At 46.6% G+C, this 27,307-nt stretch overlaps 1 protein-coding gene across 1 annotated transcript in view; it reads right to left on the bottom strand.

Annotated features, from left to right (window-relative positions):
* The window catches only part of Smarca2 (SWI/SNF related, matrix associated, actin dependent regulator of chromatin, subfamily a, member 2), a 170,261-nt gene extending 144,958 nt beyond the window's left edge, over nucleotides 1-25,303 (bottom strand). Inside the window, 3 exon segments of the mRNA XM_038338305.1 lie at nucleotides 5,600-5,729; nucleotides 9,823-10,088; nucleotides 25,183-25,303. Coding sequence (XP_038194233.1) covers nucleotides 5,600-5,729; nucleotides 9,823-10,047 — 355 coding nt within the window. The 5' untranslated portion in view covers nucleotides 10,048-10,088; nucleotides 25,183-25,303.
* Between the last annotated feature and the right edge of the window lie 2,004 nt (nucleotides 25,304-27,307).

Raw genomic sequence — 27,307 nt, 5'->3', positions numbered from 1 at the left:
TGCTCACGGAACATCCCTCTTCCTCTGGCCACATTTCAGATCATCAATAGCCACTCGTACCCTAGAAGGCAAACTGTCCATGGTGATTGTACACCTGCAGGAACGGAGAAGGGCAGAGATTCTGCATCAGAGGCAGCGCCAAGCTACCCAACAAAGCACGAAGAGGCCTAAAGCGGCTCCGTGCAGGATAAAGCAGTGTCTTATGAAGAAATCAAATATTATTTGGTTGGTTATCATGCAAGCTGTGACTAACAGGCAATTACTGGGGCCCGGTGCTGCCGTTACCGTGCCATGACTGCTCTCGGCATCTCAACTGAGTTTGTCCAGCCACAGGCTGAGCCCAGGGCTGAACACAGGGAATTTATACGGGAGGTGTAGGGACACTGCGAGGAGTCAGGAGAGGTGATATATGGGAGGGAAGGTAGCCAATAAAAAATGCATTACCAAGCCAGCTGTTGCAGCAGGACCTGAAGATTAATCCACTGCAGGCGCTGAGGGACACAAGATAAATAAACTACCTGCAATTATTCCAGGGAAGGAGTGGAGAAGTCAGGGTATTTAAACTCCTTCCGTATCAGTCACTGGTTAATTCACTAGTTATCACTGCGGCCCTGGGGGTCGTCTGTGTTCAGAGGACTATTCCACTGTAGGTAAGACGGGTGTCACCAGGCAGAGGCGAATCAAGATGATGCCAGCCAATGGACAGCTGTAGGCACAGAAATGGCAGAGGTTCCAGAGCACACAGGGGTGAGCATATACTGCTGTATTAATCTTTGGCACAGCCGTTTGACGGCAAACCCATGTTACCAGGTAAGGCTGCGGAGGCTCAGAGAGTAAGTTAGTCAGCATCACACAAGTAAATCTTCACAGTCAGGTTTTAAACAAGCCTGTCTGGCTCTAATGCATATACTCCATAATCTAATCTACATGGTGTTATGTCAAAATAAGTCAAGTACTTAAAAGTTCCAAAAATCTCCAAGCATAACACAGGATATGGCATACAAATGAAGTCACCGACTTGAGTTTTCAAATGTAAAACCACATTGAGGAAATAAAGACTATTTTTCTTAAGGAAGGAAAATTAAAATGCACAGAAATGTTAAGGAAGTTATTTCAGAAGGTGGTGTGCTCAACAATACCTACAGCATGGGACCGAGTGCGGTGCCAGGAAGATTCAGGGTGGAGGAAGGAACCAAGTGCCACTGCAATCAAACAGCTGCCTTGCATTCAAACAAAGTACCAATTTTAATAAAGCAAAAGCAGTCCCCAGGCGAAACAGGACAAACACAGACGAAAGGACTTGATCCTCCAATGAATGTGTGAATTTGACAGTTATCATAAAGGCCACACAGGCCTGGTTACGAGATAAGGGCTGTGTGTTTGAACCCATGTCCAGTCTGAAGAGCAGAGCTGCATGGTCACAGAGGTCCACAGGTAGGTAGGTGACTCTCACACACCACCACCATTCTGAATCCCAGAGAAAATAAATGATACAGTTACTTTTAAATGTGGTTTTCCCATTTGGAGAATAAACAAATTTAGCATGATCCCCCGATAAGAACTCATATTCTTCAGTTGATGGCTAAGAACTGGAATACCACATGGGGAAATCCTACCACAGAGGAAGACTGCCAGGTCTCAACACCAAATCCCTACTGCACAAGGGAGCATACAACACCAAGACTGGGGCTCTAGTTAGTCGTCTATGTAAGTGAGCCAAGGAAATCTCCCTGAAGCCAGCCTGTTAGACTAGTAGGAATATTCCAACATGCTGCTATTTATAACGATGAATTGGGTATCAATAAAACTCTGAACTTTTGCTGTCAATCTTTCCTTGTTAATGAAGCTGACACTTACCCCTTAAAGGTAAGTTAACACAAAGTGGTCGCTGGTTCACTATACATCTTTTTTGGCCAACTCTAAGTAGGCTACAAGAAGGAAAACCTTTTTATCATAGAAGCTTACATTCTCAAGGTAGGAAGGTATGCCACTGGGAGTTAAGATGAGTCTCCTGCTGCCCACCCAGCCTTTCCCGTTTCCTAAGCTGTCGAGTAAAAAGCGCATCGACAAGCCACAGACTGCCTGATACAACGGACTGAAATGCTGGACAAACCCACATAAACGCAACTAACTGCATAAAGCGGCTTAGCAAGTCAGTCTTTGAAATCCTGAATAAGGCTTTGCTGTGAGGTTGAGCCAAGAACAAGACCATGTTACAAAGGCAATTGAACAGATGAACTCAAATCTCAGAAAATAAAACAAATAACCTGCAACAGACAGTTTGATCTAGAATGTACTCCGAAGGTCTTTATGTTGGATGCAGGTTTGGGCCTCAGCTCGATACAAGTGGGAGTTGATAGATCTTTAAAGAGGTGGTGTCTACCGGAAGAAAGGTAAGTAAGCTGAGTGCTACTGAAGGAGATAGTAGGACCCTGATTCCTCTCTCTGTGTCTCTGCTTCTAGGGTGCTATAAGGTAAGCAGGCCTCCTCTACTCCCTGATCTTTGCCACCTCAGGCCTAAGTTCACAGAGCTAAGGTGGATTGTCATTCGTTGAACCAATAAACTTTCTCTTGTTGTAAGCGGATTGTCTGGAATATTTTGTAATAATGCAAAACCAACTAGCATACCTGGCGACTGAGAAATCAACACAGAAAAGTATCGATGAACTTGACAAGAAGGAAACAAGAAGGAAACTGGCAGAATAAAACCCATACTGCAGGATCAACCAATACAGCAAGAAATTTGACAAAGAAGAAACTGGGGGCGGAAAGAAATGACTTCCCAGGATTTACAGAAGATGCTAATAGAATCACTCTGTCACTGTGACATTAAAAATATGACAGTGGCTCGGCCTCAAGAGAGGGTTTTTTTTCCCTTCATGAGTAACATCCCATAAAACTTGAGGAAAAACAGAATCTAAATGGTGCATCGGCATAACCTATCTTGGTAATTATCCTTTGCTGAGGAAACAGAGGGAAGACATGGCCTCCAAATGAGTTGACACTTGCCTGAAGACGACGACACCACGGATGTAGATGCCACGCTTCTGGAAGTTTTATTTGATTTCCTCATCCAAAAGCGTCACAAAAAATGGCAGCTTTCCTTCACTAGTCTTCAAGAGTTACTATCGCTCAAGTTTCTCCTTGCCGTAGAGAGAAGCAATAAGCTCTCTCTCTTCTTTAATATCCTCAAAATTTTTAAATACCAATTTTATATGTACTGTCCATATACATGTACACATACACACACACACACACACACACACACGCGCGCGCGCGCGCGCCTATAGAGGCATTCTCAAACCACTGTGCTAAAAAGAAACAGAGCTTTCATAGTGACCATGTTTTGCCTTCCAACCAATGCCCTGAAGTCACTGAGCATGTACTGAACTGGTTACAGCTGTAAGCTGGACCTCTCTATACCTGTGTGTTTAGGAATCCCACAATGGGATTTTTAAGATACATACTATTACTAAGTCAAAAGTCTTTTTAGATCACTACTTAGAACAGAAATGCATTATACTAATACTGCTTTATTTAAACACACACACAACTTATAAATAATTTACTCCCCAGTCTACAGGGTACTTTACTCTCCTCTGGAATAACAGTACAATCTAGCTCTGACTCTACTGGCTAAAGGTCCTCCCAATAACTAGTGTAATTTACACAAAAACTAAGCTCTAGTTCAAAGTGTACAATTTATGTTTGTATCTAACGGAACACTTTACAGAGTGTGCATAGAGTCATGCACTGGACATCCGGCCAAGCACTGGAAACCCAAAGGTAAATAGGATATTTTTAAGATAGGAAGAGGAGCCAAGCTACCTGAGAGTTTTTAGGAGAAACCAGCGTGAAACTGTTCTCAGTTTTAACAATCAGGGGTCATCATTCCTTTGTTCAAGAGCTGTCACTCAGCATCACCTCTAGATGTAGAACAATGCCCAGAGCAGAACACGTTCAACCTCCTATCTGGCCTTAGGAGTGACTGCATGTAATTCCTCCATACCTTCCAGGTACTAAAACTGTGGTCTCATTATGGCTATGAGCACACACGGCCCCTTAGAACTTAAGCGGCAAACCTAAAGCTGTCATCACAATTCATTCTCAGCACTCGCGAGCCAAACTTCTCCTTCCAGGCCTTCAAAAGGCCTCCCTCCTTCAGATTCGTTTTCTACAAGGTCAAGATTTCAGGAGTCATCTTGCCTGCCAACAAGGTTCACATCAGACTCTAGGATGTTCAAGGCTGCAGATAACAGAGGGACACCCTGATGCCAGTCACCACGACCTCTGATTTACAGTTCAGAAAGAAGGTAACTATGAACTTGGTTCTCTAAATCCTCCCAGCCAAGTTTTTCTATCACGGATCCGACTGTAAATGGAGAAAAACTTAAACACTTAATTACAGGGAAGTATGTATGGCGAGCAAACCACGGGTGTCTCAGAAGAATATCCACATACCAGTGTCACCTGACACTAGATGAATACATGGCCTTCGTGTGAAAATGACCAAATCATGGTTCTGAAAGCGGGCTATGGTGTATTTTAATGGCTCTGAAGTATCTTGATATCCCTTCGGTAGCGGAGAAAGGAACCATGACATGAATGACGTGAAGGAGAAAAATTCACATATTAATTAGCCATGGTGAGGGGTTGAACTGTGTGTGTGTTGCTCCCCACAAACAAATACACATTGATAGCCGACCCTCTCTACCTGTGAATGCCACATCTTCTGGATATAGGGTCGATGCGATGTCACCAAATTAAGAAGTTCTACTAGATTAGGATCTATCTTGACCCAAATATCAAAGAGGAGGCGCTGGCTACTGAGAGGGACAGTGAAAATGCCCTGAGGTGAGGAAGGTGAAGACTGGGATGGTTTGTGTCTAAGTCTGTGAATGCCATGGTTTACTGCAATCAGCAGGAGCAAGGGAGGATTTGTCTCTGGAACCTTAAGAGACAGCAGTATTTCCTGACACCTTGGTCATGAACTTTTTGTCCCTAGATCTACAAGAGGTTAGGTTTGTTTGGGGCAACAGTTATTTGCTACAGCAAGCCTAGGAGACCTAAAGAGTCACCAAACAAGAATGGCAGGTAGTTTCGCTAACAGAAAACTTCACCTTTGACCCAGTATGTAAGTGTTACCTCAAGGGACACAGGGGTTAGTTTATCTTACCTTTACATGCTGCTGCTGACAGAGAGACCTAGATTGCCTTTTGGCCTTTATCAATTACCAGCTATGTATAATCAGAGAAATAAGGAAACTCCCTAAACTTTAGCTCCCTCAATGAGTTGGGAGTGACATCATTTACCTTACAAGATCATAATAAAGATTCTCGATAAATGACATGAAGCTCCGTATAGCATATTTGGATGCATTAGGTTGGTAAAATTACTAGGACTCTGAAAATAAAATTACCCAGATGATTAATTTTTTTTAGGTTGGGTGAAGAGGGTAGCAGATTGCTCCAGAGAAAGAAAGCTAACTGGATTTAACCATCTTTAGACACATAGGTTAAAGCCGTAATTAAACTACCACCAGCAAAGACTGAAATTGTATGATATGAAGACAAAACTCCACTGTGCAGAGGACACAAACCTTGGCTGTGCTGATCCATTGGGCTCTGTGGAGGGCCCATTCCTGGGTGTGGTGTGCGCAGGCTGGTACTCTTCATAGATCCACAGTGAACATCATCCACAATCCCCTTGTCGTGTATTCCATCCATGGGCTGAAACATGCACAGGGCATCCATTAGACACCTCCATAAGGCAAGAGTGTTTCTAACAAGACCATCAAAAGATACCTCCAGTCTTTAAAGATACGACACAGCCATCTACTATCTCTTCTACAGTCCTATATTATATACTTCATAAGTAAAAATAATAGTAAGAAAGATTATACCAATAGGATCAACAAAACTCTCTAAGTCAAAAAACAAGGCTTTAAAAGCTGTTTCTTTCTTTGGCCAATGTGAAATCTGTTTTAACCTTGCCAATTAAAAAGTACCGTTCACAAGGTAGACAAATATTACTCCTCATACCTCTGTAAATAAAGCGTGAAACCCGTTACGTATTGAACTTATTCTGGAGTCCAAATTAAGGCTACATGAAATGTCTGAGGTGACCTATTTTCCTGGTAATTTTTCTTCACTGGATGAATGAACTAAGGAAAGTTAAAAAGTTGAACCAGAAGGTTCCATGGCAGTTGGGAAGGAGAAGAACATACAGGGCCGAGAAGCAACGGGGGGTGAGTACTAAAAAGGAAGGAGTGAAAGCAGGGGTGTGAGGGGGAGATATGCTGCAGGGGGAGGGAAGAAGAAGAGGCTAAAGGCACAGGCTGGAAATTAATAACAAGCACAGGGGCTGGACATTGGACCTGAGGCCCACAGCGTGATAGACATACAATAAATAGCGACTGAACTGATGTTAATCCAATCCAGAATCAGGCAGTGGAGCATGCGCTTGGAAAAGGAAAAGTCTATTCTTCCCCCAACTGTAATAGCAATTTTCCAAACAGCCTGGAAGGAACATTTCCAAGAGTTTATAAAAACCAAATGACTTCAAGCAAGAAAGTATGAGTGTTTGCAGTTTTGGAGAAAAGAAAGTTAATTTCTGCAGAGTCAAAAGCATGCACTTGAAAAGAGGGAAATTTTATCATAAAGAGGATGCTCAGAAGAAAAATGGGAAGAATCTGGTATAAAGAGTGTCACTGAGTCCGTTAAGTAGTAATAATAGAGAGGAAATCAAAGCCATGCAGCAGATGTATTTAGGCCACTTGTTTACTTATTTTCAGTGATGTTGAAAAGCGAAAAGCTGAAGCTCAGAGGGAGATGGAGGAGGAAGACAAGGAGCACAGCCGCCTGAAAAAGAAGAAAGTGAGGGCATCTGGCCCGCAGGTGTGTGCTCCCCGGGTTCACCCAGGTCCTCAGGCAGAGAGCTCTCTCAGGGGCTGCAAGGAAGGGAACAGGGTGGTAAAATCTGCAGGGCTCACAGGCAAGACCAACACCAAACAAAAGGGAGTACCCAGGAGTGTAGAAAATAAGAGAACGGATCACGGGACAAAAGCCATGGGCCAGAAGAGATGAAAATCAATAAGACTGCCCAATAGAAAAGCAGGGCAGGACCAATCCTCACCCACACATTTAATTTTTAAATGCTTCAATCACAAAGGTTAACTAAACATGTCCTCCACATTTTTTCTTTCCTTTGGAAGGTGAGGCCTTTATCCTCAGGTCATCCCAAGGTTCTGGGACACAGGGACAGAGTCCACGAGGGCAAAGCAGATCTAGAATACATCCCAAAGTTAACAGAGCAGGAGCTGATTCAATGACTTCAGGACGTCAAGATGTCACCCCATAGTATGTCATGGAAAATAAGAGGCTTTAGTTCTGTAGACATAAGTCAAACACAGATTTTTTTTTTTTTTAAGGAGGGCAACCAGGCATGATGACACAGACCTGTAATCCCAGCAGTCCAGAGGTGAAAGGAGGAGTCCAAGGCCATTCTGGGTTACAAAGTGATGTCAAGGCCACCGTTAGATACATGAGACTCTATCACAAACAAAAAAACCAAAAAAAAAAAAAAAAAAAAAAAAAGAGGGAGCATGCAAACTTGAGGATGCTACAGAAGATGGATGTTTCAGGGCTATCAATAGAGACAGCACGGGTCTGTGATTAGAAAAAAGCCCACAGCTGCCTATGCATACCTGTGCTGAGCCTGTCCTGTTGCCAAATATGGAAAAAAGGAAGGTGTGGAATGCGTGTACAGCTGTTTCCTTGGGTAACTCACTCACTCATTTTTCTTGGTACCACTCCACTTTTCACGATAAGCAAATATTTGGAAATCACGGTATTTGGAAATCATCAAGTGACTTTTTTAACTAGACCTTCCCTTTGGGGTTCTAATGCCCTACCTTGAAAACGACCTGAAGTCCTACAGAGTGAGGTAAGACCCACCCCTTCCCCTGAAGATGTTTTTGTTTCAAATGAGTGTCTCCTAGCACTTGTCTACTGTGACGGCTAACTTTCCGTGAAACCTTGACCACTGGTATCTGAATACTTGGTGAGGTTTATATCTGTGTGTGTCTGCGAGGGGTTTCCAGATAAGGGTAGCATTTGAATAGAAACTGAAGAAAGCAGAGTACCCTGGCCTATGCAGTGGGCATCATCCCAAATTTGTGCAGAGGCTGAAGACAAGAAAAGGCACAGGTCAGGAGCAGGTCTGTGGGAGTGGGTCTCCTGACCTTCCACCTGAGCTTACAGGATTGGCCCTTCACATTCCCACTGGCTCCTCTGGGTCTCCAGCCTGCTGACTACAAACTGTGGGACTTCTCCAGAGGCCAGTTCCTCAGGAGAAATCTCTTACATGCCATTGCCTCTTTCTCCAGATGTGGGCGTCCCTGCTGCATGGACAGGGGCAGCCCCGCATGTGACATCATCCTCAGGAGTGCAAAGCCACACTTGCCTCACGAAGCAAGACTTTCAAGAACACATGATGCCCTTATTGGTTTTCTTTGATTGGCTAACCTTCAAAGAAACACTCAAAGAGGAACTTTCTTACTCAAAGAGGCTATCTTTGGCATTTCCTATAAGGGCTCAAGGCCAAACAGTACCTATGTGATCATCCTCACCACAAATATCTCATAAGGACGGGATCGCTAGAAACTATTCTAGAAATGAACAAGCAGATCCAGAGTGAGGCCGCTTCACAGAGACAGAGATTTCCCAAGATTCCCCATGGCAGCTCACTCACCACCATGGAGATTGAGCAGGACTGTAGAGACTCTGGGACCAACCTGAGCTATCTACCTATCTCAATAAACCAAAATGGGAAGAATTCCCTAGAAACTATTCAATTTTAGTAAAGTCTTTTGAAAAACACTTAAAGATTTTATCTATTTATTTATTGTTTGTGTGCCACGGTCGGGATGCCTGAGGAGTCTAGGAAAGGAAGTCAGATCACTGCAGCTGCAGTTACAGGTGGGGGTTAGCGGCCCAATGTCAGTCCCGCAAGAACAGGAAGTAATCTTAACTGCTGATCCATCTCTCCAGGCCCTGCAATATCTTTAGAAAATGACTTTGACCTGCCACTCTTAAAGATCTAGTTTTATCTAATAAATTTCAATATTTTTAGGGAAGAAGAAAATTTCAATATGTTGATTTACAGATGATAAAATTATATGAGAGATGGAGGGGGGAGTTTTATTTACTAATGTACTTAATCACCAAGACAAAATACCTTTAACCCACTAATCCTCAAAACTGCTCACATCATACCGTAGACCTTTGTATTTTAAAAAGACATCTTTGTTACTGGGCCATCTATAACAGCGAAAGTACAGCAATGGAAGTGTGTTTTACATTAGTTTTGGAGATGCTTGGTTTTTTGTTTTTGTTTTTCTTGAGACAGAATCTCCTTACATAGTCCAGGTTGGCCTCAAATGCATGATCCTCTTGCTTCAATCTGACAAGAACTGGGATTACAGGAATGTTTTTAATAACAGGCAAATTAACACAGATTTTTTTGTTTGTTTGTTTGTTTTTGTTTTTCAAGACACAGTTTCTCTGTAGCTTTGGAGCCTGTCCTGGAACTAGATCTTGTAGACCAGGCTGGCCTTGAACTCACAGAGATCCCCCTGCCTCTGCCTCCCTAGTGCTGGGATTAAAGGTGTGCACCACCACCGCCTGGTTGCAAACTAACACAGATTTCTAACTAGATCCTCATGTTAACAACAGGAAAAAGCAGGAGAGTAATCAGGACAGGACAGTACCCAGCCAGGCCTGGGAAGACAGGTCAAGTGGGAAGGAATGCCCAAAATCTTACCTTATGCATCTGATGCATGCCTTCCTGTGGGAAGTCTGTGGAGCCCATTGTTGACATAGGATGTGAGACGCTGGGGGGTCCAGGACTGGGCCCCATCATGCTGTGGACAGAACCTGGGGATGGTCCTGGTCCTGGACTAGGCCCCAGAATTGGTCCAGGAGAGGGTCCGGGCCCTGGGGAGGGCCCAGGGTGGGGCATCGCAGCTGGGTCTGTAGGTGTGGACATCTACTTCTCCTGGCTCTGCCAGTCAGCAGAGTGACACTAAGCTGGTGAGAAGGGGAAAAGGAAAGAAAAGAGAGGGATGTTTTAAACATGATGTTCAGATCCAAATAAAACAGTTGTTAGAATTTGATGGTGCCATTTCTATAACTAACATCAAACAGAACTACCCTGTCTCCTCCAGATGTTTGAATGAGTGTGATATATATCCCTGGGCCCCAGTCTTTATGAAGACCACTTGTTTTAAAAAACACATGCTCTAAGTGATTCCCCAGAAACATAAATCATCCAGGATACAGAGAGACTGGCTGGAGCAACTGGAATTTAACACATAAGCAGGATCTAAACAAGTCTGAATGTATGACTAAACACAACACACTCTTCATTATAGACGGGCTTAGACAACTTAGAAGTCACTAAACCCTGCCTGCCCCCATCCCCACTCCCCCACCCCCACTCCCCAAACCACTGGAATAGAAAATCCTTTACAAATAAGTACCCCTCCAAGACTCATTTTCATAAGTCAACAAGGCAATAAAAACTTCACAAAGAATTCTAGATGACTAAGGGGGTGGGAATTCTAGGTGACTAAGGGGTGGGGGGAGATACAAGTCTACCAATTGATAATAAAAAGAAAAGTCACATTATAGAAAAAGAAGAAAGATAGCCGGGAGGTGGTGGCACACACCTTAAACCCAGCACTTGGGAGGCAGAAGCAGGTTGGTCTCTGTGAGTTTAAAGCCAAGCCTAGTCTACAGAGCAAGTTCCAGGACAGTCAGGACTACACAGAGAGACCCTGTCTTGAAATAAAGAAAGGTAGGAAGGAAAGAAGCAAGCAAGCTATGGGGATCATACTAGTATGGGTTCAAATCCACTGCGACGCAATTACTAGGTAAGTTGTCGATACTTCCTGGAGTCAGATGAGATAGCACATGCAAAAACAAAAACAAAAAAGTCCAAAAGTACCACAGTCTGCATGCCTTGTCCACCAGCCACATCTCCTGGACCAGAAGTCATCAAAACGAACAAAGACAACTCAGCCTCCTCCCAGACAAGTAACAGAACCAAAACCACTTGGACTGTTATGGTTCATGATTTGTGCTAGGCCTCTGGTCAGGGTGCCAGAGGGTAGCTGTCTGTATTTAGGAAGGGACATTATGTTTCTCCAGACTTAACTGTGTGCTACTCTGTCACCCAGCCTCCAAGCCTTCCCGGCATTCCCCCACTAGGAAATGACTGACGGAATCATGGCACCTATGATAATTAACAAGTCAAAATGAGTAAATAAGATGTCTTCCAAATTCCCATAGAGATCGACAGTCCTAGCAACACAGCTGAATGCCACTACAGTAATACCTGTCCCACGTTCAGGAGCTGTCCCACTGGCCCACATGGACACAGGGAAAATACTTTTGCTGTCAACCTCACAAAACACAGAATGGTGCTGCCCCACCCCCCAAGTGACTCGAATACCTACCATGCAATGGCAGCGTTGAAATTAGACTGAAGTGGGAGGTCAAAAACCCTCATCAGCTCAATTCCTGTTCGATTACTGAACCTCTATACAGCAAGACCCACAAAAGCAGAACCCTGCTCTTCCCTCCTGTGTCCCCTGCACCTTCAATCTACAAGTGCTCCGGGCTCAGAAAACACCTGATAATAGTTGGGCCTGGCACTTCACACCGGCAAGAGCAGCACTTGGGATGTTGAGGACGGATCATTGAGACACCTAGGCCAGCCTGGGCTACAGAGTGAGAAAACAAACACAAACAAAACCTCGGTGAATAAACAGCTGACAAAATTTCAAAGGCAAGTTGATTGAATTAATCTTGTGGATAAGAACTAAAGAGCAGCCAGTGTCCAGGGTGTATACAGTATACATAAAGACATTTTTAAAAGGTAGGTGGAAATATAGGCCACTCTGGCGAACACACTGAGGTTAAAATGAAAACTCAATACAAATGCTTCCTCAAACAGGGTCTGGGGTGAATTATAACCTTAAATGCCCTACGAACCAAACGTCATTTTTTTTTTTTTTTTATGATTAACAAAGCAGGTGGAAGTAACTTTTGTGTTTGCCTTCCACCTACCTCGCACACAAACACACACATGCTCGGTCAGCTTTTTAAACTTAGGGAGCTGACGTCAGTTCGCAGGCACTACAAGTTAGAACATTCGGCCGTGAACATCAACAAACTGATACACCCCTTCATTTTTTAGTGAATTAAAGGAAATTACTTAGTTCCTGTTATGGTTTGTTGTGAAATCGGCTTCAATAGGTATTTTGGTAATATAGCACAAGTTTGAACAACGAAGACACAAACACTCAAGTTAGCCTGACAGTCCCCACTGCTTACGTTTTACATTTTTTAATATGTATAAATCCATGACTGCAATCTGCTTATTATTTTCATCTGGATTCTCTGAGATGTTGTAAAACACATACAACTCCAAATAAATATTCCTCTTTTTTTTTTTTAAGGAAACTAAACTTCTTATGAGGAAAAAATATCTTTGGAGGGAAGAGGGAAGCTTTGGAGCACATAAGTGGAATACTAATACAGGAATATGTTACATGGAAACCCCATAATAAGAGATTCCGTTGACTCATGGATATAATGAGTGTATAGGTCTAAGAGAAGCAGCATAGTTTAACCCTGGGTCATGTGACTAGAGAATGGTAAAGATTAGACTCTCAGAACTGGAAGGTGATGATGGCTGACCTCCACCTCAACTAGGAACCCAGAGATCTGAGTTCTGTGTCAAGTCTACTACCCTGGAGGGCTGGAAAGGTACTTTCCCCTGGGGTCCCTTGGCTCTCTCACAGCTTAGGAGGGGAATATCTCAAATGACACCCCCATCTATCTATGACTGGGTGTCTACCATCATCCAGATGAACTCAAAGTCGCCGTCTGACCCCGTGCTTGATAGAGCTCCTGAATGGGCTTCTATGTCAAAACCAGGACTGTCCATCACTCAAGCACATATAGGACGACAACCTCACAGAGCTGAGGCCACTAGCCCTAGGCTTATTCTCCGTCTACATTTCTGCTGGCAACTTTATTAGTGAGCTCAAATGCACAATCTCCTATTATAAAGACAGGCAGGGCTACAAACTACAAAGGTACAAATCTCAAGGCAGGGGGCATGTTATCACTGAGTCAGCAAGACTTCAAGACTTCAGCTCTAGGCTGGTCGACTCAACTTTCCTTGTGTCCATCATGTCCACTCAAATCCTTGCCCCTTTCATCCTTCTTCAAAGCACCCAACGATGGAGATGACGGGGTGGTCATGACAGGGTGGTCACAGAAATACTGTGGGAGAGGAGCAGGGCTCAGTCTGGGAGACAGTTTGACCAAGTTAGGGGACTGATAATCTATTATCATTTCCTGTTGGGGGACAGAGCTGTGCCTTGTCTCGGAAGGGAACAACCTATTCCACAAGGGCGAAAACCTTGAAGGAAAAATGCCTGGGGGAGAGAGAGCACAGCTGCCGCCCAGACGCAGGCAAACGCAGCCCCCTCCCCTCCCTCCCGTGTAACCCTCTGCCTCAGACTAGGACTCCCTGAGGGCCAGGCCACTGTGTTCTTGGCAAGAATTCTTCAGCAGTACACCCTGTCTTCCTCATTCAAGCTTTCTTGCCTTTACAACTGGGGAGGGCGTGCTTTTCAAAGCAAAAGGCCATGTCTGCACTTCCCACAACTCCAAACCCCACAGCCATCAGCCCCAGACTCCCTCGCCCTTCCCCCTCTCACGTTGAAAAAGGCTGGGCACCTCCATCTGCATAGTAAAAGGAGTTTAAATCCACGGAATTTTAAGGGTCACCACCCCAACTATGACAACCCAGACAAAACGTAAGGCTCCAATCTAATTGCAATCCAGGAAATTCCAAGGACCTGCATGTGGGTGGTGGGAGTTAAACACACCTCAAGCGCTTCCTACTCATTCCAGTCCCTTGAGTGAAGGGGACAGTGGGTCAGGCTCCCATGGAAAAGGTGGAGTTAGGAAAGCGCTGGCTGGTCCAAAGTCACGTGGGCCGCAGGAGAAGAATTTCTCATTGAACACCATCCTCTGACTCTCAGTGCACCAACCAAACAGGGTACCTACCAGCACAAGTCCATCACCACCCTGTGGGGGCCCGAAGAGGCCAAAGGTCAGAGAGTTTGGGACTTGATTTTAGTTCATTCAAGGTTATTGCGCTTCTAACTCAAAGATCCCACCTAGTTGTACTCTCTCTCAAGCTCTGCTCTACCAAGAGTTCTGCACGCTCAAGGCTATTGTCAACAGGTGTGGCTAGTTCCAACCCCCCCCCCACCCAATAGTGGAGTAGTAGGTTCCTACCTAAAACAAAAATCTAAGGATCCAAATAAATTCCCAAAAGTCCCAAGTGATTTCCATTCACTTGGGATTGCACCCAGGGAGTGGTTTGCCTAGGGAGTGTTTGGTCTAAGTCCCTGGGATGAATGTAGCCCATTAAGTTCAATTTGTATGTTAACGCAGCCTTTTGTCTTACTCCAGCCTTTTGGGGTCAGGGGTCTATTAACCAGCTGGAAATTAAACACGGGAATTTTCAGCACTCACTGAGAAATTCCCTCCCAATACTATCCTACGTGTTTCTGCGTTTTATTATTTTCATTCGTGTCTTTGTATTCTTTACTCTATTTCTAAATCCTCACACCTCCACTCTGGAGAAAGGTATTTTTGCCGAGGCTAGCCCCCAACACCACCCAATCAAGGCTAGCTGAGCTCTCTACGTTCCTGAAGAGTTAAGGGAGTGGAGAAAGTCGTAGGTGACTGGATTCCTGAGTGAACATGTGTTGTTCACATGAGACAGGTCAAGTACCATGTCTGGGGCTCAGAGGGATGTCAGAGCCTTTCTCGGGGGGGCCTGGTGCAAATACTGACAGTGTGCAGAAAATGTTCACCATAGCTTTCTCTCCCCGATCCCAGATGTTTCCAGCCTCAAGACTGCTTCCCTTCGGAGACTGCTCCTACTGAGATGGACTAAACTGGTCTCCTTGATCCCACTGTATACCATAAACCCTGTTCCATGTCTATCTGTATGCGATAACCCCATCTTATTCTCCAACAGTATTCAATAGCCCTGCCTCTCCATTCAATTCTCTATACCAAACATGCTGACTGTCCCGGCTGCTGCAGTTTCTCCTGAAGAGGGCCCAGCCCACTCCACTCCTGCTTATACTACCTTTATGTGTGCTTCTCCTCTCTTCATTCCCTCCCCAGTCATGTCCAAACCCCAGGGGGTCGTGCAAGGTTGCACCTCCGGAGCTCCTGTGCCCACCACCACCACCACCATCAGCTCCACCTTCTCTTTACTGTTGTGTTTTACAACATATCAGAGAATCCAGATGAAAATAATAAGCAGAATGCAGTCATGGATTTATACATATTTAAAAAAACGTAAAACATAAGCAGTGGGACTGTCAGGCCAACTTGAGACCAAAGAACGGGACTGAGATCCCTAAGGACACAACCAGAAAAAGCTGGCCAGTCTCCAGTCTTGACCACACTGATTCAGGGGCAGCATGCCTGAGCTTGAGCCCGGCACCTCTGTAATGTGTTCCACTGCTGGGCCAGCCAGGGGTAGAAAATGGGAGACAAAGAACAAAGATAGAAACAATGCCACAGGTGTTTTGCAAGGGCTAGGATTTGGCTGGGACAATATTTTTATTTATCACGGGATGGAGTAAAAGAGAAGCCAAACCCTAAAGAGATTCTGAGGTGAAAACACCATTACCCGAAAGCGTTTTGACGCTTAACCCAACACCAAAAGATCCATTTTTTATATTTATTCTCAATTCTACTGAATGTCTCAGGCAGAGTGGAGTTAAGGAGAATAATAGTGACAGACAGACAGACACACACACACACACACACACACACACACACACACACCCCTAACAGGAAATTTATACATAAATGGCAACAAGAGAAAAAGATGGAAGATCATCCAGAACTAGTATGGGTGCAGCTAACTGTCACCAAGGCAATAGGGTGGGAGGAGGGATGACAACTCAAAGAGGAGGAAAAGACTCGGGGGAGGGTTGCTGGAGACATGAAAACAAAAAATAAAACTTTCTAGAAACAAGCAGAGCTGTGGAGTGTGCACCAACTCGGTCAATACCTCCTAAAGTGCCCTTCACCAGAGCTCCTAAGGAAGCCTGGAGACAGCCCAGGACTCCAGCCAATCTTCGCACAGCTCTGGCTTTACAGGAAGACTTGAGGGCCAGGCTAAAGGTGGACCATCATAAATAAGAACTCAGGCCAAGGCCTAAGAATAACTCAGCCTTTGCCAGCGTTCAGGCAGTCACGGGAGAGTGATAAGGCTTGGGAGATAAGTCAAGATAAGGGTCCTTTTGTGTCTGTCTGCTGAGTCAGAAGTCTCTGATCAGAAGGGTGGCTTGGCTTTTATCTACATATCCTTCTCTCTAGCGGAACTGAACTCCTTCACAAGAGGTAGCAACTTGCCTAGAACTGGACAGAGCAAGCCCATTAGCGTTGGTAGGTGGGCAGTATGGAGGACAAGGACAGCAGTGAGGATAGAGGACTAACTCTACCAGGAGCCTCTTGTTCAGAAGCCAAGATTGTCCGCCTCGTGGTTAAACATCATGCAGGCCATGCTGCTGCTTGGCCTGCGAAGTGTAACTGTAAACAGTTTCCAGTATAATTTGTGACGGTGATAAAAATCGTACTGTGTCTAAAGCTAAAGTAAGTTGCTCCACCCAAACCCTGGGGAAGCATTGAAAACACATTCTCATGGTTATTCATGTTGGCTTGCCATTCATTTCAAAGTCATATATGTTTTAAGAAGCACTTGGATGAGAACTTTTCCGTTCACTGGGCTTCTGTGAACTTTCTTTCAACGGGGAAACAAATTTAGGACATGCCTGAGCTGCTGCCCTGCCTTTAAATAAACTGCCTTGGGACCCGTCCTTGACCAGAATCAGACCTGGCAAAGCTGGGAGGAAGCTCGGTGCACAGGGCAGATAACAACAAACTGAGCTTCATTAACTAGTGCGCGCGCGCGCGCGCGCGTGCGCACACACACACACACACACACACACACACACACACACCCCGCTGCCACTACCCCCTCCCCAGCCCTGCGGTGCTCCAGCACTACCTGGGCTGGATCCTGGCTTCACCTTATCTCCACAGATACCTGAGTTCCCACCATACACTAGTCTTCCACCTGTGATGCCCTCTATACCATGCTAGCGAGGACCAGCGTCACTCCCACACATGGAAAGGGATGTTAATAAGAAAATCCAAAACATAAGAGGCCCCTTCAATACAGAAACAGTACCCCTCTCTAATCTGAGGCTCAAGGATTAGGGACAAGCAAAGGTTAACTCACTCAAAGTTTAGCACACACTACTAGGCCCTTGGCCATAAAAGAAGCCAGCAAATCAAACCACCAAAAGCTAGCTTCAAAGTGAGTATCCCGAAGCACAACCAACCACTTGTGCCTATTGTGTACATGCCCGTCCATCCCAGACATATAAAGGCTCTTCCCCAAAGTGATCTCATCTTAGGATGCTGACAACAATGAACTGCATTTTCTGTTAAGAAAATTTCATCTTTACACTAAACATATTTTTTTAAATATAAAATGCATGCCTTAAAAAACTGGTTGACAGACTCGCTTTTTCTTAGAAGCAAAACTCAACATTTAGGCTTACAAGTGGAGTGAGCCTGGGTTGTACGCATGATGCACAGCCTGATGGCACCAGGGATTGAACCTAGGGAATGAACCTAACCTGTACATGTTAGGCAATCTCTCTACCACTAAAGCACACCGTTAGCCCAGTTGATCTTTAATATGCCCAACATTCCCTGAAGGACGCAGTCATAACCAACAATGAACCCTTTGAATCTGCGGCAGTAACAACTGACAGCAGCTGTTTATGAGTCTGTCATCAATCAAGAGGTCCACCGAACCTCTGGGTTTCAACTTCCTTACCTACTGCAGATGCACACGGGAAAGCCAGCAACAAGTTTAGCTTTGAGAGGAACTAAATAAAATATAAGGTGTGCAGATACCTTGAGAGATCATGGTAGACAAACGCTCATTACTGACAGTATCCTTAGAAGATCTGCAAGTCTCACTGTGAACTTGAATATACAAGTTACCGGATAGTTCAAACTTTCTGAGAGAGGCTAGAGAGATGGCCCTGAGGTTAACAGCACTGGCTGCCCTTCCTAAGGACTGATTCATAGCAACCACGGGGTGGGCTCATGACTGTTGGCAACTTCTGGCTTCTGTGAGTACCAGGCATGCACACAGTACACAGACATACATGCAGACAAAACATACACATGTAAAACAAATAATATAGAGACATTCAATTCCGAGAGACAAGTCTCCAACATATAGTGGGCAGAATATTCATGCTCTAGTCTAGACATCTTGGCTCTTTACAATCTTCAACTTTATGTTGTAAAACTCTCCCGCTGGGACCTCTTGGTCCAGGCAAACCGGTCCAAACAGGTACAGTGGTCCCAAGGCTTGTTCAAGCTTAGTCTCCGTGACCTCAGGCTTTTCTTCTGATCCCAGATGACCTGCATCCGCCACCCCCTTTTCTGCTCTTCTCTTCCACAACACTAACCCCTGACTCTAAGATTTAATCAGTCCCAGGAAGTCAAGAGAGCTGGTCCTGGCCTCCCTCTGTCACAGGGCTCAGCAGGTCACTCGCTTCTCCTGTGTTTAGATGCTCGAGTACTTTCTGGAAAACACATCACTTCATACTGACCACTGAATTTTTTTTAACAGAATTTTGGACTTTGCTTAATGGCATTTCAGAACAGAACAGCAAACCACAGAATAGCAGCAAATATTTGCCAAGCTATTATGTGTCGAGTTGTTAAAAAGCCCGGAGGCAGGGGAGACTTTCCTCCCAGACATCCAATTTCCATAGGGATGGCTCATCTCCCAGTGGGATGGCAGAAACTGCAGTTGACCACATCCAGCAGGCAGAGAAACAAGCATCCCAAGCAAGAAAAACACAACTGTTGCAAATCCCCAGAGGATCCCTTCGGGTAACCTGGGTACCAACACCCTACATACAGTTCTTCTCAGTTAGCCTTTTCTCTCTCTCTCTCTTACATAATTTTAACTCCCAAATGTCAAATCCCATTTTTTAAAAAGGGGGGTGGGGGGGACAACCATACCTTAATGGCCTTTAAACTCTGTTCTATCTCAGTCTCAACTTCTGGTGATTCCATTAATCAGTTACAAGCCCCAGACCATACTTAGATTAAATAACTTTTTTTTTTTTGAAGAGTTTCAAATACAGTAGTGTTTGAACAAAGGTGGATCATATACTTGTATAAGACTGGCGCTTACCCCCAGAAAAATGCAGAATTCTTAGATGCTTTAAGTCACCCAGAATAATAGCCTGAATATACCTGTAAGAATGTCCCACCGGTCTCATGGAACCAGTAAACTACCGCAATTCAAACCAAGTTTTCCAGAACCCCTGAAATAAACCGTGGGTTAGGGATGCTGTTTGCGGGTATTCGCCTGGCATCCACAAAGCCCTGGGTTCCATCCTTAGCACGGTGTGGCGAGCACAGCTGCAATTCCAGCAGTTGGGTTATTGGAGCAGGAAGACTGGCAAATTAAAAACATAATCAAAATCTATATCGCTATCCAATTCATCATTCTAGATGATCATGTGAGAGAATTAATGAGGGGGTTTCTGGTCAATGTTCAAAAACCTCACTATTTAGCTACCAGACTTCATCAGATCCCTTCTATGTTTTGCCGAGGTACAATTATCCAAGCACTTAAACTCTACTTAGAAAACTTAAGTACTTGAAAGTGATATATATATATATATATATATATATATATATATATATATATCCATCCCCGAACACTTTCAAGGAAAGGTGCTAAGTTAACGTGGACAAATGATAAAATTCTGAGAAAACAGTAACAGAGACATAAAGTCTTTCAAACCCTGGGTGCAAGCTCCCATTTGACTTGGTGATAAATATGCCCTTTCATAATAAATATACGATAAGGCGAATAAACATGCTCTTTCATAAACTCTGATAGGGTGTAGTGTTAGACTCCTAAGTTCTCTGGTAAACACAGTCACAACTTTCTGTACAGAAAAATAACACACAACACCTACAACTTCCTAAACATCCTATCAAATAAATTACCAGCATCTGTATTTTCTATATCCAATTACTATATACTATACCCAATTATACTCATAATCTTATTAACTGGCTAGATATTAAAAGTTCCACACACACTTTTTTTCCTCAAAGATGACAGGAAAAAAATCAAAAGTAACCTCTAAATGTAACTTTTCATGAGGGGCATTTTCCTCATTTGTTCATTAGAATTACCACAGGAGGGAACTGTGACCCACAGTTTTCTGAGGCCACTCGTGCAAAGGGACACACACTGTCCACTTCCTACAGCATCTTAAGTATAAAAACTGGTATGAATCAAAACTTCTGGTGGTCCAGGCTGGCTAGCACTCCTTCCCAGTGCTGAGACAGGGAAACGATCCTCAGTGTGGTGCCTGAGATAAGTCAGTCCTCGTGGCAGCATGTCAAAATGTCATAAATAGTGATTTATTGTATCTCTAGAGTAGCACAAAGCTGCTGACCTAGGAGGGCTTGACAAAGGCCTTGTTTACAAAGGAAGACTTCTAAGGGAGAGAGAAAACTGGGAACGCTGGAGGACAGCGCCACTTTCATAATTTATGAAACTTCTCTGTTTACGGTCCTCCTCCAAAACACAATGAACCTTTAAAATGAGACGTCAAAATATTACAGTATTATAGAGCAGCACAGCTGCCTTCTAGAAGAGAAAGTTGTGCTTCTACTCCCCCACCCCCAACACACCCTGCCTGCAGAATGGTTTATTTTAAACTTAATCAAAGAAATAGAACTTTAAATAATTACCTGCAGAGGGGTTACTTTCTAGGTATACTGTGTCAGGAATACTTACAAGAGAGAATTCAAGCCCCAACCATACAAGAAGAACGCTTTTATTGCGGCCAATTCTAAGCCTCAGGTGTTGGCCAGAACACTTTTCAAGAAACTTGATGAGAAATGCTGGGGGGAAAAAAAAAAAAAAAACCCTCTTTACAAAAGAACAAAAGGAAAGATCTAAGACTGCTTTGAACAGGCTCGGTGGTGAATGTTTGCAGTGAGACACCACAGTGCAGCCAGAGTCAAAGCTGGGCTCGGAGTGATACAAGGCCTGGGAGAAAGGCAGCACGAGGGGGTCATTCCCTCCCTGCCAAAGGTTCTGACACCCCAAATCCTAACTCATTTAAAAACATTCTCTACCAAAATGGCAACATTTTTCAAAGGCCCAAACAAAAACTAGATGTACCCTAGTTACCCCTCAACCTACGGTAATAACCACCCGATAAACAATTAAAGATGTCTCTAGATCGCTCTACATAGTTCACATTTGAGGTGGAAGGGAGCATTTTGCAGCCCTCTTGTTTTTTTACATTCACTTGATTTTTTTTTAAATTTTTTTCTCAGTGTCTATTAACTGTACAAAATAATGGGTTTCATTATGGCATTCTAGTGCTTATAGTTGTACCTTAACCAAATTACCCTATCTTGTCCTTGGTCCCAAGTCCCCCACCCCTTTATTGGCCCCCCCCACCTCCTCTACTATCCAAAGGCAGTATTTTAAAAGCAAGTCAGAAGCCTAGAGGAATAAAAGGGCAATTAGATTCTGAAAAGACAAAGTGTGTCCCTATTTGCATAATAACGCCACCTAAGAATCAACCCAGCCACACCTCCTAACCCTTCACCAGTTTGGGCTTGGAGTAGCCTGGGAGGCCAGACAAGTCCCTAGTGAGCAGCAACTTCAAGTACGGCCTCACGAACGGGAGGAAAATGTTGCTGAAGACGCTGGAACGTGCATTTGTAAGTATCTGCACACATAACACCAAACGTGGCTTTTATATTAATTAGAAGAGTTCTCACTGTTTTCTAAGTCCTGGGTGGTTTGAACAGGAATTCTGTGCTATCCAACCCCGAGCAACTCTCAAACCAACTTATTTATCTCCACAAAGCAAGGCATACAACAAAGTGAAAAGAAGTTTGAAAATTAACCGAAACCTTAAACATTACCACACCGCGCAATAAACAAACCTGTGTCCTTAACATCTTCCTTATGCTCCATTGTTATGCATACAAAGGAATACGTGCCAACGTGATGACTGGAAAGGACACAATGATGACACCTCTACAAAACGTTGCTAACTCGGTCACTCCGCTTTTTCAAAAGCACCACCTCCCTCCACCGCACCGGAGAGGAGGGGAAAAAAGGACACAGCCTGGCAAAACTCCCCAAAAGTTATATAAACAAAAGAGAGAAGCCCAGTGTGGGTTTCGCACCCATGTGCTACTAAAATTACATAACACCCGGTGCAGACACTGAATGAGGAATGATTCTGCATTACACCCCCGCTCTCTCCCCTCCTACACCTTCCTCCTTCGCTTGAAACACCCCAATGCCCAGCGAGAGAGAGTGGACCGCTTGGGATGTTTTTCTTAACGGAGTAAATCCTTGGAGAGTTGGAGGGACGTTAAGGCCCGAAGTTTGAACGTGCAACAGCCGCAGAGACTCTCCGGACCTGGAGCCGAAAGGACAGACACAACAGCAGCCACCCGCGAGGCCTCCTTCCCCGCGCGGTGCCTCCCGCTGGAAAGTTTTCCCTGCGATCGATTGCCTGCCTGACTTTGCAAGGAAGGCGAGCCAGAGACCGGAGGGGGCCCCGCAGAGAAAGACCTAGAAAGCTCGGCGGGCAGTGGCGGCGGCGGGAGGAGCAGGCTCCTTACCTGGGCGAGTTGGAATAGCCCCGGGCTCAGGCTGGCAGCGCCCGGGGCGGCGAGGGAGCGGGGTGCACACCACTGCTTAGGCCGGCGCCCGCGGCCCTGCCCCCGCCGCCTCCTTTTCCTCCCTCGCGCGCGTCATGTCACGGCGATCAAACATGTCTGTGCGCTTCGCCGCGGTGACTTCCTGATTCTCCACCGCTCGCGCGCGCCACGCACTCGCCCTCGCCGCCGCCGCCGCACGCACCGCCACTGCCTCCCGCCCTCTCGCCGCCAGACCCCGGCGGGTCTGCGTCCGGCTCCCGGGAGGGCTCGGGCGGGAGGAGCAGCCCGCGCAGCTCGCCACGCACTGGTCCCTAGCGCACTGCACACTCGCGCCAGCCCGCCGCCCCCTCCTGCCCCTCCACCCGACTTGTGGCCCTGCCAAACTTTTTTTTTTCCGGGTTGATTGGTGTCCAACTTCCCTCCACCCCCATCCCCCAGGCAGCCCCACCAGCCCCGTGCTCACCACCATCCGCAGCGAACACCATCCGGATAAAAATAATAATGTAATCCAGGCGGCGGGGGCGAACGCAGACACCCGCACCCGGCGATCTCCCGCGGGTACCGGAAACCGGCGCGAGCGCCCGGACCGGAGCGCGGGGGTCTCCTGGAGTCCGCACCGCTGCGACCCGCCCGGCGCGGTGTCACTGAGTCCAGGCCGCGCGGCCTGGTGCGGGGCACCGGGGGGCACCGTGATGGTGTGCGCTTGGTGGCTGGAGGGCGCCCAGGGGCTGGCAAGCTGGACCGGTGATTTGGGGAAGTGCATCGCGACACCTTTGCAGATGGCGTGGCCGTTTTGCAATGCCAACGGGAGGGGAGGCGACCCGGCTTCAGGGGGAGATAGCGGAAGGGGTGAACTAGGTTGGGATGGGAATAAAGCAAACTCGAAAGCAGGGAGCGAAAAGGAAGGGGTGAGTGTCATCGCTGGGAGGAGGCTCCCACCGGCTCTCCCCGCCTCCCTCCTTCTCCACCCCCCATTCCCTCCCCGTTGCAGCCCTTTCCCTTCCCGGGCGAAAGCCGCGGCCGCTACCCGGGTGCGCGCGGGTCCTGTTGTGACAGTCAGGCAGAGAGGATTATCCGGATCATGGCCTCCCAAGCCCTTAGCCGCCGAGGCTCTCCCGGGTCCCTGTGCGCCCCTGTCACCTAGACCATCCCAGACGCCCCACAGCCGCGGCTTCTGCGGCGCAAGCCAAGGAAAGACACCAAGCAAAAGAAAACAAACCCAGAGAGGCGGGGGAGGGCAGGCTAACGGAGCCCTGCGGGCACCTCGGACCTCTTTCCTTGGGGCTTCCTTCCACCCTCCCGCAAGGGGACCTGTGTTGGACACCCTGAACTTCCATACCCCAGCCCGCGCTGCCTCCAGGTACCAGACAGGGAGGTCCGCCGGCGCCAAGGCCACAGCCCCCGGGGCAGCCCCTTCGCCTGAAGGCCTGTCACCAGTCAACATCCCACCCCCCCCCTCCCCTGCCCGAGGGGACCCGAGGAGTGAAGGCAACACCTCCGAGCTCGCAAGCACTGACTCCACCGTAGTGGCCGCCGCCTGCTCGGTGAGCCAGCCAGGACTAGTGCTGCCTCCAAGGTCTGCTCGCGTCCCCGCAGCCGGAGCCCTTTAAACAAGTCTCTGGGAGGCGAGTAGCAGCCGTGTTGGTTGGCGCCCTGCCGCCAGCCCGGGCTCTTCGCCCTCCTTTCTCGTTTCCTTCCAACTCTAATGGGGAGGATGGCTCGGGGTGAACTGTCGTGTTTCCTTCCAGCTTCCCTCTCCGGTTCCCCCCAGACTCTTTCCTTCTCCTGCCATCAGCCCTCCCCACCTCTGCTTTTGGGGGGGGGGGGTGTGCAACCTGGCCGAGAGTGTGTTGCAACCCTGAGTTGGCAGCTCATCGCTGTCAGCCTGCCCGGGGTCAAGGCTATGGCTTGTTGGGATTTATTCCCCTTGCCCCCTTGAAATAGTAATTATTACTGTTGTTATTAGAATGGCAAGGTTCGGTTGAAACTTTCTGCTTTCTTCTATCACCGCCCGGGAGCTGTCGTTAGAGCACCTGGGGCCCGCGAGGAAGAGGCGGGCTTTTTTGTTGTTGTAGCGGTTGGCCCGCCTGTTTGTTTTGGTCTTCGAGCATGCACAATAAATAATGATTAGGATAAGGATGCATAATCCGGGGCGAAGGCGGCGCGGTGCCGGAGGGGTTCGGCTGCGACTGCAGCGGGGAGGCCGGAGCCGGGGAGAGAAGAGAAAGGAGTTGTAAGTTATATTTACCTTGCTCGCGAGCAGTGTGCTGGCTGAATCTTCCCTCTCTGAGTCACCCAGAGTACAGAAACAGAGGGAGCGAGGACTAGATTATGAATATGACTTCATTGATGACAGCCGTCCCCTCCTCTTCCTAAACTCGGGCTCCGCCCCGCGTCCCACCCTCGCCGCCTCCACGGGCGCCGGAAGACGCGCTGCAGTTGGCCCCGCGCGCCGCTCCTCCCTGCCCGACCCGGCGCGGGTTGGCGGGACGCTCCTGTCACTCGCCTTGCTCAGCGACTCCGGGCGCGCGGGGGGAGCAGGGGGCGGTGTGCAAGAATGTGGATCGAGACAGCTCTACTGTATGCGTGGATCCGTGTGTGTCTGCGAGGCGCCGGCTCTCCGCTCTGTTTGTGCCTGGAGCAGAGAAATTGCGCAGGACACGCAGCCAGCCCGCAGCCCTGCTGGACTCGGGCGCTGCGTGTCCTCGGCTGGCTGTAATCATCCGAGCTCCTCAGGGGAGGCTAGGGGAGCCCCCGAGCCAAGGGGAGGATAGCCGTAGTAATAGAGCGTAGTAGTTCGGGGGAATGTGGAGACCGTGCTGGAATTTAAGTGTGCCTGCGCCTGCCAGCTCGAGCCTGCAGAGAGAAAGGGAGGGGACGGCGGGGGCAGGGCTCCGAGTGGCACCAAAGCTGTTTGTGGCACAGTGTTGGCCGAGGGAAAAAATGGGCATTATCATACCAGCTGAAACTTTTTGGACACCCCCCCCCACACTTCTCCCAAGGCTGTCATAAATCTGCATTCTTCCCACCATCCCAAACCCCCAGTGAAAAGGGAGGCGGCACAAAGAACGAGCCTGCCAAATCTGTCTCATCCCTAAAGGACTGCAAGCGTCCAAATGCCAGCGACGAGAAACAGCTGAGAGGCTGGGCGCCTAGTAAATAAATAAACCCAAATAAACCCGCCTAACCCCTCTGTTTACTTCTGAAAAGCACGAAGCACTCTCACATCCCCTCACCTGTCATCTTCGAGTAAAATATACACAAATATATATATATATATATGTACATACATATATATATATATATTGGGGGGGGACAAGCTCGTGGGGGTAGGGCGGGAGAGTCAGGGGGCAGCAGAACCATGGGATCTGCTTTTGATTTAAAAAGGGAAATAAATCTCATTCTCTACAGACCGGAGTCTCCTCTCTCTTCCACCCCACATTTAAGACCAATTAAGGCTACAAACTGCAATTTGCCTGCACGTAGTGGTTTTGAGAACGAGTGCTTCAGTCTCCCTTGAAATACAGTACATCAGCTGGACCCTAGGTCACTCTTTGGTGAGGCAGTTTTATTTTTAGTTTTATGAAGTGTGAAAGAATGTTAGGAGATTTTAAATCAGGGGCCTATTATATTAGACTCAGATTAATGTAGGTGCTTGACTCTTAAAATTAAAACTGCTCCTATGTGGTCCTGTTATGAAAAGTATGATTTATCCCTTATTTTGCAATGTAATGGCTTAAATTAGTCATTCAAAGTGCACTGTGACTATTTGGTTGAGGATCGCTCCTACCCTGGAGTAACATCCTGTTTTAAGATGGTTTATAATTTTACAGAATTGACAGTGTGAGCGAGCAACAGGGTCTGAAGTGACTTTCTAAGGACGCTCAAGCTTCGGGACCGTGTGTGTTGATGACAAGGAGCAATGGGGAAAAAATGTCAGATCTGGTATGTGCTCATTAAACTTCAAGAAGTGTTTATATCGCTGGTCCAGACCTGGGAGGAAATGCTAGGAAGGCTCCACTTTTACCCTGCAGGGAGAGCGAATGATCACACATCTTAGGCTGTTATAGTTTTCCAAGAGGCTGTTACTTGCTTGTTAAATTTAGCTTCCTTGCTTTTTGTGTATCCCAAAGTGAACTTCTAAATGAAGCAAAACAAACAAAAACAAACAAACAAACAACAAAGACACTAAGGGACTAGAATAGAGTGTGCCCCAAAAGTTGTAATATTGCTTCTCTCCTTAGGATAGGCCAGCCTAACAGTACTGGGAATATAGTCTGAGAAACACTAAACACAGTTAATAGGGTAGTAAATGTATAATCTAAAAACTAACTTCTAACTGCTTAATGCATTTCAGCTCTATGGAAATATAG

The sequence above is a fragment of the Arvicola amphibius genome, chromosome 1 (genome assembly GCF_903992535.2).
Source record: "Arvicola amphibius chromosome 1, mArvAmp1.2, whole genome shotgun sequence".
Lineage (NCBI taxonomy): Eukaryota > Metazoa > Chordata > Mammalia > Rodentia > Cricetidae > Arvicola > Arvicola amphibius.
Note: the sequence above shows the minus strand (reverse complement) of the source record. Positions and strands in the feature narration are given on the sequence as shown.